The 18541-nt window shown below is 44.9% G+C and overlaps 1 protein-coding gene across 6 annotated transcripts in view; it reads right to left on the bottom strand.

Annotated features, from left to right (window-relative positions):
- PCNT (pericentrin) overlaps window positions 1–18541 on the bottom strand; it is a 201463-nt gene that overhangs the window by 163599 nt on the left and 19323 nt on the right. For 3 of the 6 annotated variants that reach the window (XM_088476398.1, XM_088476400.1, XM_088476401.1), the window contains exons 5-14: window positions 14385–14549; window positions 12342–14060; window positions 11329–11412; window positions 10713–10871; window positions 8767–10498; window positions 6375–6472; window positions 6111–6222; window positions 5760–5997; window positions 1677–1761; window positions 1349–1565 (exon numbers count right to left, since the gene is read on the bottom strand). In XM_088476398.1, coding sequence (XP_088332524.1) covers window positions 1349–1565; window positions 1677–1761; window positions 5760–5997; window positions 6111–6222; window positions 6375–6472; window positions 8767–10498; window positions 10713–10871; window positions 11329–11412; window positions 12342–14060; window positions 14385–14549 — 4609 coding nt within the window. The remainder of the gene's footprint in view (window positions 1–1348; window positions 1566–1676; window positions 1762–5759; window positions 5998–6110; window positions 6223–6374; window positions 6473–8766; window positions 10499–10712; window positions 10872–11328; window positions 11413–12341; window positions 14061–14384; window positions 14550–18541) is intronic. The other 3 variants (XM_088476399.1, XM_088476403.1, XM_088476402.1) reach the window with 2 other exon arrangements.

The following is an 18541-nucleotide window of genomic DNA, read 5'->3' as shown; positions in this document are numbered from 1 at the left end:
TTCCAGTTTACTTTCTCTTTTTCTCTCCTCCTCCGGCCTTTGGCTACTTACAAACTGAGGTGCCTCTGGCTGGGGGGAGGGGTTATAGGGAGAGTGGACCCAAGTGCATCCTGGGAGCTAAAAGCTTTAACTGTGTGGTGCCCAGATTTGGTTCCCAACCTATACCCCCAAGGTCAACCCTGTGGACCCTATGGACTTCGTAGAAACAGAGATAACAAAGGTAAGTCCCTACCATATCTCTTGTTTTTCCACTGTGGCTTAAGTCAGGCCTAATAGTCCCTCTGAGTGTGACAGGTCCCAGGTGACCAAATCGCACTGAGCATCTCTCTCACTCAAAATATGATTCATTTGGTGTGTGATATCTGTACACGTGTCCACATACATCTAGCATCCTTGTGCGCTAACCAGCCCTTCCAGTCACACCATGACGTGGCACAACACTGTAGCACAGAGAGTCTTTCGTGCGACTTCCCTTAAAATGCCTTATTCGCAAAAGCGGCGTGCGACTCGATAGCGCCAAGCGTTTTTTTCATGCAACCTTTTCCCTCAAGATGCATCTTATTCACAATAAGTACCATGAATAGGACGTACAAGGAGCTTCTGCCGATTAAAAACGCTATGCGGCATGCCAATAGTCTGTGTGAAACCGTGGCTCTATCTGCATGCGAAATGCAACGTTACAGTGTCACAGCCGCTGACACTAACGTAGCATTCTGCATGCAGATGTAACCAATGTCGCACACAGAATATAGGCATGCCGCATATCATTTTAATCAGCAAAAGCTGCTTGTGCTATATATTCACTGCATTTTTTTGTGAATAAGACGCATTTTAAGAGAAAAGGTTGCTGTACAGGAGGACTGGGCACCAATCTCTATAAGAAGGGCTCCGGCGCGAAAGGCAGCGGCTTTTCCTCACACCAAGCTCCATTGCGCTTCATTGGTGACGTTGTATATGTGTGGTTCTCGCTGCTTCTGCAATGTGTAGAAGTTGCAAAACTGAAAGAAAAATACTGTAAGCTACTTATTTCAGTGGCGACGGGAGTCTTGCGCCGAAGGGCGTATAGACGGGATGCAGACAGGAAGCCGACGGACGAAATGCCGACCGCCGGCTTCCAGACTGTATAATCCGGCAGGGGTCTAATCACAGGCGTAGAAATCCTGACGCCTGTCATTTTACCTACGCCGGGTGCCCGGCATACCGATCGAAGGAAGAAAGATGGGCAATAATCAAATGGCAATTGTAAAATTCTAGTGGGTTTAATTAATGGGCCAGAACGTACAGTAAGCCACTGTACACAGATACCATTTCCTGCAGTAATGTGCTACGTAAAGCGCAGAGATCCCACCTCTGATGTGCTCCTCAGACAGTCTGGCTCGCAGCTGCTCCAGCTCCAGACAATGCTTCTTCTTTAAGTTCTCAATCTCAGATGTGTACTTATCAGACAGATCCATTTTCATGTTCAACACGTCCTCCTTGTACTGCACAGTGAGAGCGGCATGCAGGGTGTGTAAATCCTGCTTCTCCTTCTCCTCGGACTGATGGCGTAAGAAGGAAAGCTCTTCCTATCCATTGAGAGAAAAGGTCAATGAATGAAAAATGAAATGAAAAAAAACCCAGCAAAGTCTAACAAGTCAAGTCAAAGCCTATAAAACGACTGTATACATTGGACTCACTTTATGGTGCTCCAGCTGGTCGGTGAGGTGCTGAAGAAGATCGATCTTTTCACTTTCAAAGGAATCATCTAACATCAAAGCAGAGCTGTGACATGGGAAAAAGAAACAGGACATTGGTCTCTTGGAAGTGGCCAAACATTCAATTAAACCCCATAAAAGAAAAAAAAAAAAAAAAAGACATCAAAAATATCAAGATAAACTTTTAATAGTTCATCGAGTAAAAATACTCCGGGCAGCCAGCTTGGATTGTCCCATTTTTATGTTAGTCCTTATAACCAGTGGTTAAATAGTTAATCTCTACATAAGCATACAAGTTGTAAGTTGTAACAAACACATATACCCTGTGCTAGACCTCTGAGGTTTGAAAAGAGATTGTACTATAGTTGCAGTCTATGGATAGAATTGTTAGACATAACCTTTTGGGGTCAAATAAGCCATAATTTGAGGGGCCTAGCTGTACCTGCCATTTCTACTACTAGAAATATAAATGAGTAGCGTTCCCGCTAGGCTGTTTTAGCGGGGTGCGGCGCCCTGCCCTACTTCATGAGGGCAAAAAGCACCCTGCCCTCCGGAAGGAGGGCAAAAAGCGCCCTGCCCACACAGCCTGCGGGTGTAGTCTTCACTGCGTCCCGCGGGTGGAGAAATGTGCGGTGACCCGGTCACCGCCGGAGTATAGACGCCGGGCGCATGCGCCCGGCATCTATTCTCCCTGTCTGCAGCGCTTGGGGGCTGCCCGGCGTGTCCGTAAGTGCCGGGCACGCCCCCAAGTCTGACGAAAAGGGGACACGTCTTATAGACATGCCCCCTTTTCATGACCACGCCCCCTTTTCGGGTGCGCGCACAAGGTTGCCCTCTCTAGCTCCGGCGCCCTGCCTGCCGCCGGAGCTACAGTGAACACTAAATGAGCCATTCATAGCCTACATGTTCTTATCAGTAGCAGCTACATTCCATTGGAATGATCATTGTAAGCTGTGTAGAGATGCTAAGCATTATGGGTAACTGTTAGTGATGTCCATACTCTACACACAAAGGAGCGTTCAAATAGAGTTCATCTCCATACATACTAGGATACGTCATTACTGTATTCCTTTGAGTATATCTTAGTGCTTACGGAGCATGTGCAATAGAGATAAGCATGGTTCATGCTATGCTGGACCAATCAGTGCTTGATAAATAGCACTGTATGTAATTAATATGGGCTTAATATCCGGACAGCCACCACCCCATACTAGGGTATATAAATCAGAGGTACACAAAGGCTCTTAGCTCGTGCATGGATCTCTAAGTCTGCAGTTAGGATGCCTGCAGTGTAAATTGAACTACCTGGGCGTTGTGAAACGAGGGCTCCCCAGAAGATAAGATGAAGTACATCTTATGCTGGAGATGATGAATTACCGGTGTCATCTGAATACCTAGACAAAAGTTGAGTATACAGTATACTTTGTATGTTGTTTGTTACTTGTAAATAAAGTGTTAATTTGTACTCACTCATTTTGGTCACATGTGAGTACTATTTCATTTCGATCAGAACGAAACCCACCGTTATGCAGTCCTTCACTGGATAAGGAAACAGAATTTCTTCTTCTTGTCCATAGGGGGACACAGGGGCAACGCTGGGAGAATAGGGCTGTACAGGAGGACTGGGCACCAAACAGTAATGCTGCATACAGACGGGACGATTTTCCTGAACGATAACGTTGAACGATACATCGTTAATTTTTAGTCAGTGAATTATCGACCAACAATGCGCGTTCCCACATGGACGATAAAGATATCTTTCATAGTCCATGCATGCAGGCCAACTTGGATGATATCGTCAATTTTCCCTGTTCAGAGATGTGGCAGGATGACTCACTGAAAGGTGTCTTTGAAAGATCTTTGAACGATCTATGAACGATATCTTTCAAAGATATCTTTAAAGTCGTTGGTGGTACAGATCGTTACGTGTGTATGCACCTTTAATCTTTAACAGATCTCAGAGCAGCCTAGCCTCCTCCTCATCCGCCTCCAGCCAGGTCTCTGCCATTGCCCTGGGGGATCTCAGTCAGGAGGAGGAGGAGGTGGTCTCTCCCAGTTAGCTCCTCCTCCCGGCCCCGGTTGCGTTCCTTTACACCACAAGGTTGTTTCTCCTCCTCCTCCTTTCCCTCCCACAAGAGACGCTGAGCAGCCATTTACTGTCCATTAGCCGGCTGCTCCTTGATCTCTGGAGAGCTGGGCTCCTCGTCTCCCTGTATACCTCACTCTCAGGTCAGGTTATGCAGTTTAGCTCCTTCCAACCGACTGGGTCTTGGACTGTTGAGCACTCACTGCCCATTATATTATTTTGCATTGAATGTACTGTGTGCTTGTTCTTATAGAAAGGTATTTTCTTTTCTATCCCTTTGCCTGTCATTTTTCCTGTCCTACAGTATCTGTGTACTGGCAATTAACCCTTGTATTAACAGGGTGAGGGGTTCACTGTGCCCCCATTATTACGCCCCACTTGTTACTTTGTGCTGCCTTAAATCCATTGCACCTTCCCCTTGTTGCACACATCTCTTACTACAGCCTCGTGTGTGGGGTTTGCCTTGGATTGTACCATGTATTCCAAAGGCAAAGCACTTACAGGGGTGTCTAAGGAAACGGAAGCTCCTGTGTTACGCATCTGTAGACTTTGCTCTGTTGGTTTCTCCCCGTAGGATCCAGTCTAGGACGTTCTCGGATTTCGGTGTCCCACAGATGCGCCAGGAGCTGGCTTGGGCTTCCTGGCTGTCACAGGTAATGACGCAACTTGTTGACCATTTGACAGCATTCCCTCCGATGGGGCCCCACCCTGCCATAGTTCTGCAGTCTAATCTGCAGGCATCTGTTTTGGAACCGCCATGAATGAGTTCCTTCTCAGTCAGTTCAGGGCTTGGCGCAGGTGACGGCCTCCTTCCAGCAGAAGCTGGATAAGGACTGTTCTTCCAAAAGGGGACCATCCTGGCAGGAAGGCACTAAGCCTCACTCAACCTATGCTTCGGACTCGGGTGTCCTCAGACCTAGAGAAGGTCGGGTCCGTTGCTTCAGATAGGGAAGCCTCCTTTGTCCAAGAGGAATCCTCATCTCAAAGTGGATGTAGAGGCCTTGATTAAGGCAGTTAAACTTTTTCAGCAGGATGAGGAGCCGGCCCCTAGGTCCAAGGCTCCAGCTTTCAAGCGACAAAAGCGGGTTTGGGTAGAGTTCCCTAAATCAGAACAGCTGGAGGATATCTTAGCGGAGGCTTGGACCATTCCTAATAGACGCTTTCAGGCCTTTTATCTGCTCCCTGCTGAACAGAGTCACAAGTGGAAGTCTCCTCCTCCGGTGGAAGCGCATATGGCCCACCTAGTAAAAAATTCTACCCTTCCTATTGCGAATACTGCCTCCCTTAAGGACCCGATGGTTAGGAAGCTGGAAATCTTCCTCAAGGCGATTTATTCCGCTTCGGTGGCTAGGGTCATCGGCAGTTAGATGGACGCCCTAGAGGACTCTCTCCCCTCTGGTACTCCCAGGAACCAGTTGTTGTCCTTAGTGGCGCATATTAAGGAGGCGGCTTCCTATCTGGATGAGGCAGCCCTTGAAACTTGTATCCTAGTCTCCAAAGTGTCAGCTTCCTCTGTCGCGGCTAGGAGAGCCCTCTGGCTTCATTCTTGACGTGCTGACTTGGACCCTATAAAGGCTCTGGAGGCTCTTCCTCACTCTGTGGACATTCTCTTTGGTCCGACAAGATTATTTCCACGGGCCGCATTCAAGACGGCTTTCCTGCCTTCTGCGGCGGCCCCTTGTACACGGACCTAAATTCTGAAACAATGCTCTTACTTATCCCTTTCCTTTGCATGCACTAATGAGCAAAGTAGTAAGGCACCAGTTTTCCTGCAAACAAAATCATTGGCCCCTAGGGTGGTCTTCAAACCTACCCCTAAGGACACACCTGACATTGTGGGACCATGTCTGGGCCTATGATCCACTAAAGAGAAGTTTATTTTAACTTTTTCCCCAGGCTCAAAAGTCTAGAAGCATGGCTTATACCCATAATCCTGTGTCCCTAGTGTAAAATAAAAAATTAAGAGATATGAAACCAACCTGTTTAGAACACTGATTTCCTCATCGTTCATTTCTCTCAGGCGCTGGTGTAATATTTTCAGCTCCTCTCTGTAGGTCTCCTCAGCGGCTCTGGACATCTGCTCAAAGTAAATCCTCAGCTCCACCATTTCCTTCTCGTGTTCGGCTTCAAGCAGCGATCGTTCCTGCTGGAAGTCCTGCTTCATCTTCTCAATCTCTTCCAGCTGTGCAGAGCGCGCTCTGAGGTTCTCCTTCAGCTCTAAAGCGGGAGATGTTACAACAGGTTCTTGCGTTAGGTTTTAAATAAGCAACCCATTAACCAGCAGCATCGAGCATAGACACCAAAAATCTTATATATGCAAGTCGATGTACCATTCAGTTCCTGGCGACTTGCACGGGAGCTGTCAATCTGAGACCAGAAGAGTTGGATTTCTTCAGTTGAATGAATTTTTAACTCATTGTAACCACATTGTAAATTATTCCCCTGTTGGGAGACATTTGTAAGACACTTAAATTATGCATATAATATTAGTGTCTCTATGAGAAGTCCAAAAAATAAAAATAGTGATTTAATTAATTTATTTTAATTTTTTTTTAATCATGCAATTGCAATATTTAGTGAATAAAGTCTAATACCTGCTCCTGTTGTGTGAGACAGTCATTCAAATTTTTATTCTCTTCAAGCAAAGCAGTCACCTGTGCCTGATCAACAATGCTCAGCTCATCGAACACACCTGGTAAAACAGCAAAAAGTTACACGGGAGAATCATTTATTCCCACTACAGTAGATTTTAACACCACATTACTAGCCAAAACTATTTTTAAAATTACTCAGGTTAATGCTAAAATTAAAATGCCATTTCCTGCAACTCTAAGCCTTGATGCCACTATTTTCTAGTTTCGACAGTATATTCTGTATTATGTTTTCATTGCAAAGAAAGAAAAGTCCATCTAAAATAAAAATGGCAAACAAATCAATGTTCATAGAGAAGCTGTTTTACAGTAATGGTGCGTACACACGGTACGATTAAAATGCACAATATGAGGCGGAGGGCATAGATCCAGATACTCCTCTTGATCATGCTAATTGTCTCAGGGAGCTCTCTGCTCTTCAGGTTGGTGAGGCCTGGGGTCAGTGGGGTATATAGTGTCTATTAGGCAGATATTTCAGGCAGAAACGCTAAAGTCATTTCATCAGTTGCGTCTAGAGTTTGACGTCCCCAACCATTTCTTTTTTAGATACCTTCAGCTTAGACATGCTATCAATGCCCAGTTCTCTGAAGTTCCTCTATCTTTGCAATAAGGTTTTAATGGGAGACTCCTGTAATCTGCTGGTTCTGGCCGCTTAATATCTGTGATTTACTCTAACTTATTGATCAAGCATCATAAGTCTGAGTTAAAACAGCCATGGGAAAATGATGTTGGAGTAATGGAGGAGGATGACTGGAGAGCAGCTCTTGCTAGCCCTCACTGAGCCACCACGTCTATTAGAAACCAGCAGATACAATACTTTATAATACAGAGTATATATGATACACGTCCGACTACTGACGGACTCAAAATGTCCTAAATGTAATTCATCTGAGGGGAACTTTTGGCATTTAATATGGTCATGTCCTATGGTAAATTTCTTTTGGCAGGGGGTACTCCGTGTTATTATCTCTACGGGTATACCTCAAGATATCCTTACCCCTACGGAATGCATTTTGGCTGTGATTGATGCAGACAAAAATCGATAAACATGCCATACGATACACTACTAATCTCTGTACGCCTGCCAAAGTCTGCATAGCAAGGGAGTGGATGGCAACTTCTGGGCCAAACCTGGGAACATGTTATCTCTGGTTGGGGCGGTTGCTGCACATGAAAAGTATGTTTATACCGCCAGAAATGCAGTGCAGACATATTATGCTATCTGGGAAAGATGGCTCGATTGCCCACATAGTTGCTCAAGGATGGATGTGCCTGGCCTGTTTAATGCCTAGTTCCAGGGGGTTACATTACCAAAGTATTGGAATATTGTTGTGTGAAAAGATATCGCTATATATTTATATGTCAAAATAATCTACTTGTTGCTTACAATTCATGTGAAGGAAGCTATACAGTATACATGTTGCATAGATGATGTGAAGTCAGACCACACACATTTATTTTCTGTTGTATGTACTATTTTTTTTTTTATTGTTTTATTTACAATGTTTTTACAATGTAAATTTACTGTGAATTCAAAAAACAATAAAAAATTATTGGATTCAAAAAAAAAAAAAAATGCACAGTATGAATGATATTGATCATATCGTTATCGTTCATTCTTCGGTGCCTCCAACCCACCAACTACCTGCGATGCGCGGGAACGTATGGACGATAAAGATATCGTATATCGAAAGTGCATGCAGGCCTACCTGGACGATATCGACCAGGTTACTATAGGGACCCCCGATCGTTGATCGCGGGTCGCTGGGCTGTATGATCTATATTGATCATCCAGCACACCCAGGATATCTTTCAGCAATATCGACAGTCGTCCCATGTGTATGCACCATTAGACTTTACTATTTAACAGGGTGTCACAAGTGGTCAAAAACGCACATTGTGCTTCAGAACTGGCTGCCTCAGTACACAGACAAACAAAATAACAATAAAGGAATTATAACAGCTCATCTGGAAGCATTACTTACAAGTGCATGTTATTTAGATTGACATTTCTTTTAAAGGTTACTGTTGGAACAAAATCTCTGACAGCACAGACATGTGGGACACCAGCTATCTAAGTTGTGGAAATATCAGTTAACTTTATATAATATTTATTACTAGTGTATGCCTATTATAAATGCAGATAGGAACTGGATTAGGTGTGCAGAGAATACAGATACAATAAATAGATTAAACTGATGGGAATTGCTGCGCTTGTTTATCCCCACTAAATTTTTACACATTGCAGGACGCTCTTTCAGTCTGTCCATATCCTTACTGTAGCCCTTTTGATGCCTCTACATTCTTTCCGATCAATCATCCTAGAAGGTATTACCTTGTGTTTGCCGGAAATGCTGGTAAATCTGTTTCTCCCACTGTGTCTCCTGTGCATTAAGATCCCTCATTCTCTGCATCTCAGAACTATACTGTTCCTGTAGACGCAATATTTCCTTTGCGCTATCCTCTTTGAGGAGCTCTATAAACTTTTCATGTTCTTCTTGCTTATGCAATGAGTCCTGTAAAAGCTCCTCTCCAATACCTTTCAGCTCCTGCGAATGCTGATTAACCAGAATGTCCAACTCCTGAGAATGCTGGTCTCTCTCCTTCTCCCACTCCTCGTTTTCCTGCAAATGCTGCTCATGAACGTCTCTGATCTCCTTGCTATGTTGCTCTTGAAGCTGCTTCATCGCTTCTGAATGTTCCTGTTGCAGCTGTAAAGTTTTACCTGCAATCTCCTCTTGTAACTGCTTTATCAGCTCAGAATGTTCTTCCTTCTGCTTCTCCCATTTCTTTTTCTCTTGAACATACAGATCTTGAAGAGATTCCATGTCTTTATATTGCTTTTGAAGCTGCAGCATTTCCCTGGAACTAAGGTCTTGCATTTCCTCCCACTTCTGTTTCTGAAGCTGCAATTCCTCCAGCTCCTCTTTCTCCTTGGTACGAAGATCTTGCAGTTGCTGTATCTCATTGGAATGTTTCTGTTGAAGCTGATCAATCTCTGTTGTATGCAATTCCGTCTGCTTTATCATCTCCTGGGAAAGCTCCTCTTTCAGCTGCCTCAACTCTTGGATATACTGCTCTCTCTGCCTTTCCCAGTCTTGCTTCTCCACAACATGATGCTCCTCCATCAACTCTCTCTCTCTCTTATGCTGCTCTTGTAGTTGCAACAACTTTTCTTCACATTCTTCTTTGGCCAACCTTATCTGCTTCAAGTGTATTTGATGTTGCTGTAAAGTCTCCTCTGAAACATCCTCCCGTATCAGTTTCACCTCTTGAGAATGTTGGTTCTGCAGCCTCTCCCACTCTTGTTTCTCCCGAAAATGAAAATCTTTCATAGTCTCCTGATCTTTGTCGTGTTGCTCCTGTGATTGTATGATCTCCCGTGCAGTTGTCACATGAAGTTGCTCTAACTCCGTGCTCCGCAGAGTCTCCTGTAAAAGCTTCTCTTTGAGTTCCTCCATCGCTTGGGAATGCTGCATTTCCCAAAGTGTTTTCTCTTGTGACTGAAGTGTTTGCAGCTCCTCTTTTTCCTTCACGTGCAGTTCTTGCAATGCGGTCACCTTAATAGCACATTCCTCTTGTAGCAGCTCCAGTTTCTTTGAGTGTTCAAGTTGCAGCGATGCTTCCACTACAAGCGGACCACGAAGCTCCTTAATTTCTTGGCAATGGAGATCATGTTGCTTTTTAAGCTCTTCTTTCTCCTGTTCATAAAGCTCTTGCAGAGTCTCCACCTCTTTCCTAGACTTTTCTTGCAGTTCTGAATGCTCTGCAGCACTTTCTTCCATGTGCAGCTCAAGTTCTTGTATACGTAAGATCTTCTGTGAAAGTTCATCCCGTAAATCCTTCAATGCTTGATTATGCTGATCGCGCAGCAGCTCTATTTCAAACTGATGCTTGCCCTGAAGGATAGCCATCTCCTGTGCCCGTTTGTCGTTCAAAGTTTCACGCAGCTGTATCAGGGCATTCTCCTTCTCCTTCTGGAGGTTTGATTGACTCAGTTCTAGGTGTGCGGTGTGCATGTTGTTCAGGCTAAGACGCAGAGCTTCCATTTCCATACTATGAGCAGCCTGCAGAGGTGACAGAAGTGTACAACAGAAGCAAAATTAACCAAACTAATCTAAAATAATAATATTATAACATAAATCATAGCTTAAAATAAATAAAAAAAATTCCAGTATGGTTAGAAAAAAAAAAGTTCTGAAATGTAGCAATAACCCATTCTGCCTAATGAGCTCTCTAAAAGTGTATAATCAATCTATAGGCCATAAGTAGCGGTTATACCTGCACCTGTTGCAGAGCCTGCTCTGTCTGATGAGTTCTCTCTAGTTGTTGCTGAAGCTCATCCAGGAGCTTCTGTTTCTCTGTGTTCAGATCGGAATACATCTTTTGTAGCTCCTTGTCATGACTGTCTTTTAGCAGGTTCATTTCATCTTCATGCTCCTGCAGAGGACAAATCATTAAGACTTTACATTAAAGCATTTCAGCAAAGACTATAGAAAACAGAAGAGGCAACCAGAAAAGTTACAAAGTATTGGTGCATATCTGATCAGACAACGATCAGATATCGTTGTCTGATCGTCCTACATGTGCTGGATGATAGTTATTAAACATCCAGCACATGCACCAACCTCTCAACTACTATAACGATCCTCGATCAACGATCGAGAGTCCCTATAGTAACCAGGCTAACCTGGTCGATATCGACCAGGTTGGCCTGCATGCACGGGACGGGCGATGGTCGGTATAGACCATCCGTTCCCACGCATCGACCATCGTTTGGTTGTTTGAAATGGCCAGAAACTGGTAGATTTAAACAATAACGATATTATTCAAATTGACCATGGAACTCTGACAGTGTGTATGCGCATTACCAATGATTCCTAAACACATGAAATACCTGTTTTAATAGTTTCATCTTCTCCTCTGATCCTTTTTCAGAAATATCTATGCTTGTTTGGCATTCTGCATTCAGACAATGAACCTGCAGACGCATAAGACAATTAGGATATTTCCTGGTTTCTGAGCAAAGGGAATAACTGAAGCACTATTATAGCCTTCCAAACCAAGTCAGAGGAAAATTATATTTATACTGATTTTGTACTAGCTGGGATACCCTGCGTTGCCGGGCTTGAAGACTGGACCCTGAAGTACACCTGCAGCCTTCATTTATTTTTATTTTTTTACAGTGTACTCACCTATAACCTGGATAACTATACAAATTAGGAGTAAGTGACAGTGCAGGCAGCGTATTCTCACACTGTTTGGAATGGGGTATTATCAGGAGCAGACTCACTTACAGAACATAAATCAGTATAGCTTCCAAAATCACTTGCGTTTCAGTAAATCACTGCAAAACAGAGGGGGTGGTTCAGCTGCGGACGCATATGCTATCACGTTAGCAGCTGTTATATGGTAATGCAGCAGGAGGGGTCATGCCTGCGTGCATTACTGATCCAAGCTGTGTCAAAGGACGCAGCATCGGATCATCTCTTTGGCCGAGACACATGCACAGATTCCAGATAATCGTGAATCTGCGTTATCCCCGTCACTGTGTCCTCATCTGAATCATTGTATACTTTGTAAATTTGGTGGCATGTAGCCTATTAATTAGAGCTTCTGAATGTGGAAACTTTAATTATGGCCACATGCATTAGGGAAATGTTACTACTATTGGAAAATAATACAGCAGTCCAAGCAGGTGCTCTTGCAATGCCATGTCACAGTGGACCAGCATTAAATACGGAGTTAAGCTTTATCCCGTACCCAACCAGGCTTTATTAAGAGATAAAATTTCCATGCAAAACATGAACATAGTTGTCACTGAAAATCAGACTATATAAAGAATTTTCATTAAAACGTTAATAAAGGTTATCGTGGTTCTAATTCCTTAATGAGACATATCCTACTCACCTCTTTCTGCAACCTGCTTTCTAAATCTTCCTTCACCTGCTTCAGTAAATACAATTCCTCACGTAAGATCCCCTCTCTATGGGTGAACTCAGCTTCATTTCTCTTAATTGCCTCTTGTAGCAACTGTTGCGCCAGGCCTTTGGCGTTGAGTTTATTATCGAAATCTTGACATTCGCGCTCTCGTGCCTTTTCAGAGTCCTCCATACTGCTCTGAAGATTTTTATTTAACTCAAGGGCTTTGTCCAACTCACCCTCCACATGACGCAGGCTACTTTCTAAGGTTTTTTTTTCTTTTACAAAAAGTGCTAACTCTTCCTCCGTAGAAGATCTCTGTTCCTGTAGCTCGTTTAGCTGTATTCTTAAATCATCTCTCTCTTTTTTCAGGTTTTCTAATGGTCTTCGCTCTTCTTCCCAATATCCTTTCTGGATAGTTTTTTCTCTCTCCAGCTCTAATTGTGTCACAGTGAGTTCGGCTGTGACATCTCTCCACTTCTGGATAGCGTCATCCAGTGCATCGGAGCACTTCTGTAACTGCTGCTCTTTGTCCTGAAGCTGCCCCATGAGATCGGTGCTTCTCTCAACGAGGTTTTCACTAAACACAGGGCTCTGCTCAAGCGTCTCATCAGTAGTCTCAACATTGTTAGACAGATAGATAGCAAAGGATTCGGGATCCAAAAGTGTCCCAAGAGAAGCACCGCCTGCTAAGACACCAGTAATGGGCATAGGAGAAGAGAGGAGATTAAAGTTTCCTTCAACTGTGGAGTTTAAACTCTGTTCCAGTATAAAGTCACTATCTAATTCAAGTCGGCTGTGCTCAGCAGAATAATCGGACAGCTCTAACAGCTGATGTGGGTGGCTGGGGATCAAGTACTTATCCATAGAAGCCAAGGCCAAAGTGGCAGGGTTTAGTTCATCATCTTCCACTCTATTCAGCTCTGCTTCTTTTGAGTTATCTTGCTCCTTCTTCGCTTTGACCCTGTTTAGAGTCTTCTTAAGATCTTCCAACTCGTGTCTGAAGTTGCCAGCTATCAAATCATTCTGTAGCAGCTTTGTCTCATCGTGGTCCTCTTTCTGGAGATTGCACAGCCTCTGATTCAACGCTGCTTTTTCTTCCTCTAGGTTCTGCAGTTTCAGTATATACGTTTGTAAATCTAAGTTATGCTGCAGTTTCAGTGCTACGCTGCTATCAGCTTCCAACTTCAAATGGTCTTTCAGATCACAAAGTTCTTGGTTCAGACGATCCTTCTCGTGCTTGTCCTGAGCTGCCATCTCCTCTGCTTGCTGTAATCGAAGAGTGAGACCTGCAACCATATCGTTGTGTCTCTGTTCCCAGGAGGATCTTTCGCTTTCAAACTCCTGCATCTGTTCATCAACCTTCGTACGTAAACGCTCACGGAGGGTCTCCGATTCTGCAAGTTTTTCTTTCAAGTCCATAACTAGGGCAGTGAGAGAGTGAACACTGTCCTTCTCACTAACATCAGGCCTTTGTTCTGCATCACATTTTTCTTCCCCAGAACTGGAAGACATAGATTCTGTTTGAATGGACACTGACATTTTAGGATTCATTTTTAGATCTTCCTGATTTCTAAGTTCTTGCTGCAGGTGGGACACAGATTTTGCAGACTTCTCCAGCTCATTTTGCAAGATTTCAAGTCTCTCCTGCTGCTCCTGCATCAAGTTTTCAAGCTTGGCCATTTGATTCTCTTTTTCTTTAGTGGTCTGAAAAACAATGTGCTATTATTGGTGCAGTGTTGTGAAACAGTTTAAGGATGTCTAAAAAATACATCAGTCTAGTTCAGTAGTTCTCAAACTCGGTCCTCAGGACCCCACGCAGGTCATGTTTTCCAGGTCACCCAGCAGGTGCACATGTGTAGTCATTACTCTGACATATTTTAAAAGATCCACAGGTGCAGATAATTATTTCACTTGCAAATCTGTGAGACCTGGAAAACATGCACTGGTTGGGGTCCTGAGGACAGAGTTTGAGAACCTGTGGTCTAGTACAATAATGCACTCATCAGCTGTGCTCAAAACTATTCTCACCTTCTTAGAAGTTTCCAACTCTCTTTCTAATTGTTGTGCATACTGGTCCAGTTTACTGATGTGCATCGTATGGTCCATGAGACTGCTCTGATTTGCAGCAAACTGTTGTTGGGCTTGAAAGAGCTCTGATGTCCCCAGACTTCTGCTTTTAAGAACCATACTAGCCTAAAAAAATTAATAAATATATATAAAAAAAAGAAAAAATGTGAAAATAGAAATTAAACAAAAACTTTATCCCGGACTAAAAACAGGATTTTGGTACTTACCGTTAAATCCATTTCTCCGATTCCACAGGGGACACTGGAGCTTCATGACAGTGGGGTATAGACGGTGGGTTGAGTTGAGCCTGGCACTTTAAAAATCTACAAGTGTGACTGGCTCCTCCCCCTCTATGCCCCATCAACCCCAGTTTTAAAGAACTGAGCCCGAGAGGAGACGGAGAACAGACTGAAGAACAGAGAAGGAGAACAGGAAAAGAAACATCCAACATACTGACACACTGCAAGAACACAGCAGGCTGCAGTGATAAACAGTCACACAATGAAAACAGACCAAACTGCATCAGAACTGAAGCAGAACAAGCAACTGAGAACAGGCAAGAAGCACTGGGTGGGCGTCCAGTGTCCCCTGAGGAATCGGAGAAATGGATTTAACGGTAAGTACCAAAATCCTGTTTTCTCCTTCATCCACTAGGGGACACTGGAGCTTCATGACAGTGGGGACGTCCCAAAGCTACCCTCCTGGGGGGGGAGAGTGCTGAACGCCCTGCAAGACACTACGACCAAAGCAGAAGCCGCAAAAGTGTCAAATCTGTAGAAACGTACAAAAGTATGAACCGAAGACCACGTCGCTGCCCTACAAAGCTGTGAAGCCAAGACACCTCTACGTGCCGCCCAAGAAGTACCCACAGAGCGCGTAGAATGCGCAGAAATGGATACCGGCGGTGGTCGAGCAGAAGCAACATATGCCTGACGAATAGTCAGACGAATCCACCTGGCCAGTTTGTTTAGACGCAGGCCAGCCACGCCGATTAGCATCATAAAGGACGAACAGAGCCTCTGATTTACGTAGCCCCTCAGTACGGGACGCATAAATGCGAAGTGCCCGAACCACATCCAAGGAGTGAGAATCCCCAGAAGAGTCCGACAACGCTGGCACTACAATCGGCTGATTCAGATGAAAACCCGAGACCACCTTGGGCAAAAAGGAAGGCCGGGTACGAAGTTCCGCCCGATCTTCGTGAAAAATAGAGTAAGGGGAACGGCAGGACAAGGCTCCAAGTTCAGACACACGTCTGGCCGAAGCCAGGGCCAATAAAAGGATCATCTTCCAAGTCAAATACTTCAATTCCACCTCCTGCAAAGGCTCAAAGGTGGATGACTGAAGAAAAGATAAAACAAGATTCAGGTCCCAAGGAGCCATGGGTGGCACAAAGGGGGGCTGAATTCTAAGTACCCCTTGAAAAAAGGTCTGAACCTCCAGAATCAGAGCTAGGCGACGCTGGGAAAAAATAGAAAGAGCAGAAATCTGCACTTTAAGCGATCCCAAGCGTAACCCCGCATCGAGGCCTTTTTGAAGAAAAAGAAGAAGACGTGGTAAATGAAAAGAGGAAGTGGAGGATCCACGACCTTCACACCAGGAGATATAAGCCCTCCAAATGCGATGATAATGCGCTGATGTTACCGGTTTTCTAGCCCTAAGCATGGTAGGAAGCAGTATAGGAGGAGCAGAATTCAAGAATAATGCAACTCAGTAACAGGGGCAGACAGGCATATAAGGGAGGAGCAGTCAATAGGACCAGAAAGTAGTTAAAACCACCTTCTGTAATTACAGACCCCCTGTAGAAGCTGTCAGATTTCTCCTCTCCCCCTCCGCTCAGTGCCTTCAGGGAATGTAGAAGCTCCTCTCTCTGAGGCGCCACTCCCGTTCCGAGCGCGACAAACTAGCCCAGGCAGTGAAGGAGGAAGAGGAGGAGGGACCTATAAGCTCCTCCTCCTAATGGCCGCCGCTTTGTATGCGCGCGGCATACACTTATTCTGTGTCCCCGCACTGACAGCGGGGACCAGCGGCACGACCGCCGCCAGTGATAAACGTGCCGGTGCCTTTTACACAAGCACCGGCACGCAGAGGCAGGACTGCTGTGAGCGCGCCTAACAGCCAGCGCCGGTGTTCTATCGCAACACCAGCGTGGCACTGACAGCCGCGCGCTGTTTTCAGATCCAGCAGTTATTTTCACCTCTCCTGCTAGTCAGGAGAGGTGTGCTACTCACCGGGCTGCTGCGGCCAGAGCGCTGGGCAGTGAGGGGAGAGCGGGGACCCGGACACAAGCCAGTGTTAGCCGTGGCGGGCCCCGCTGAGTCTGATGACTCCTAACTGCCTAAAGCAGCCTCCCCTCCATAGGGTGACCGGACACAGGCTGCAGTAGCCGTGTTTTCCCCTCTCTGGCGGCTCCCACGATGCAGGCAGACTGTCACAGCTAACAGTCTGCCTGTCCTCTTGCTTGATTCTTTTACAAATCATATAAAAATTAATATAAGGGCTGTAGACAGCCCCTGTGCACCGGCTCTACTCGGGCACATTCTAAAAACTGGGGTTGATGGGGCATAGAACTGGGAGGAGCCAGTCACACTTGTAGATTTTTAAAGTGCCAGGCTCAACTCAACCCACCGTCTATACCCCACTGTCATGAAGCTCCAGTGTCCCCTAGTGGATGAAGGAGAAACAATGGATGTTTCTACTTTCCACAAAATTACTTTCTAAATCAGTAATGAATTAAGGGACAGGAACTGAGGATAGGTATGGATTCCTTATTGCTCACCTATTGTCTCTCAATGTACAACCAACCAAATTTTTCTGGTTCCTTTTCTTCTACAGAATATTGGGGGTGGGGGTATGGGGTTACCATAGATGTAGAGATATCCCAAAGAAACACAAATGTGAAGTGAAGGATCGCTTTAGAATGAAAAACTATACCCATGGCAGTCTGCGCAGGTAGCCCTGTACACTTTGGTTTTGCTGCCTCTCTGCAAATCAGACCCACGGTCGCTTTGAAGTACCCAAAAAAGACCAACCATAGTCATATTCCTTCCACAATTCACAAGGATCATAGGTTGTTGGGACGACCTAAACTAGGTATTGATGCTTTACAATGTCCACCTCCCAGATGTCCACTACCAACATTCGGGATACTGAAAGGACAGAGCCAAGACCTCTGTCCTCAGTGACAAGCATACCCTTCTGCCTTGTGGCTGCAACTGCCCCCCTGACTTTTCTGATAATCCCCCAATGTGGCAATATCTGCCTAGACTCTAAATGCTTCATACTTAAAAAAACAATGTTTAAGTGCTCATGGTGATGCATCAAGGGCATGGATTGGAAAGATGGACTTGTGAGGAGACACGTACCCCAAGCATGCCTCCATGATGCAACACCTCAGGGCGGAAACAACTCTGGGAGGAGGGAATGGAAAACTCAGGAACACCTGAGGGGTCAGAGATGATAACTCAGCCCTGTGAATGCAGGAGCTGGACAGCATACTGGATATGACAAATCAGTTTCTTCACTACAGGCTTTTACCAGGATTTCACCCAGTTACCATGAACCATTTTAATGTAGAAGTGCCACCACAGAGGACATGTCCTTGCTGAAGGCTCGCAGAGCTGACACGAGGACAAATAGGGAGCCCCTAAAACTAGAAGCAAAGCGGCCATACTGAGAAATTGTAGGTGGTCCTCACATATGGACATAAGACAGGAAGCATTCATAAAATCCATGGACACCCAAACAAATCCCCCTTAGTCATGCCCAAATCGCTGACCAAGCTATGCCAGAAGGAGTCATCCCACTCGGATACCAAAGAAAGACTGAAGTATAAAGTACAGTAAACCCCCAACCTCTCTAAATGACTGCAGCACCCAGCTGCCAATGAATAATTGTTCCGTGTCTCTGGGGAAAAAACATCCATTATGCCTGACCAGGAGTTAGACACAGAGCCGTCCAATAGGAATCAAGTCACCACCACAACAAACAGATTAGAAGCATGCAGCATCACTACTGTCAAGATGTGATATGTTGCAAAACATCTGGAAATTGGTAAACCCAACCGAAAGTTGCTTTAGCTCCCCAAGCGGCTGCTGAGCCTGGCTGAAATGCTGAAC

Source organism: Taudactylus pleione, unplaced genomic scaffold, assembly GCF_031769625.1.
Source record: "Taudactylus pleione unplaced genomic scaffold, aTauple2 ptg000188l, whole genome shotgun sequence".
NCBI classification, from domain to species: Eukaryota; Metazoa; Chordata; class Amphibia; order Anura; family Myobatrachidae; genus Taudactylus; species Taudactylus pleione.
Note: the sequence above shows the minus strand (reverse complement) of the source record. Positions and strands in the feature narration are given on the sequence as shown.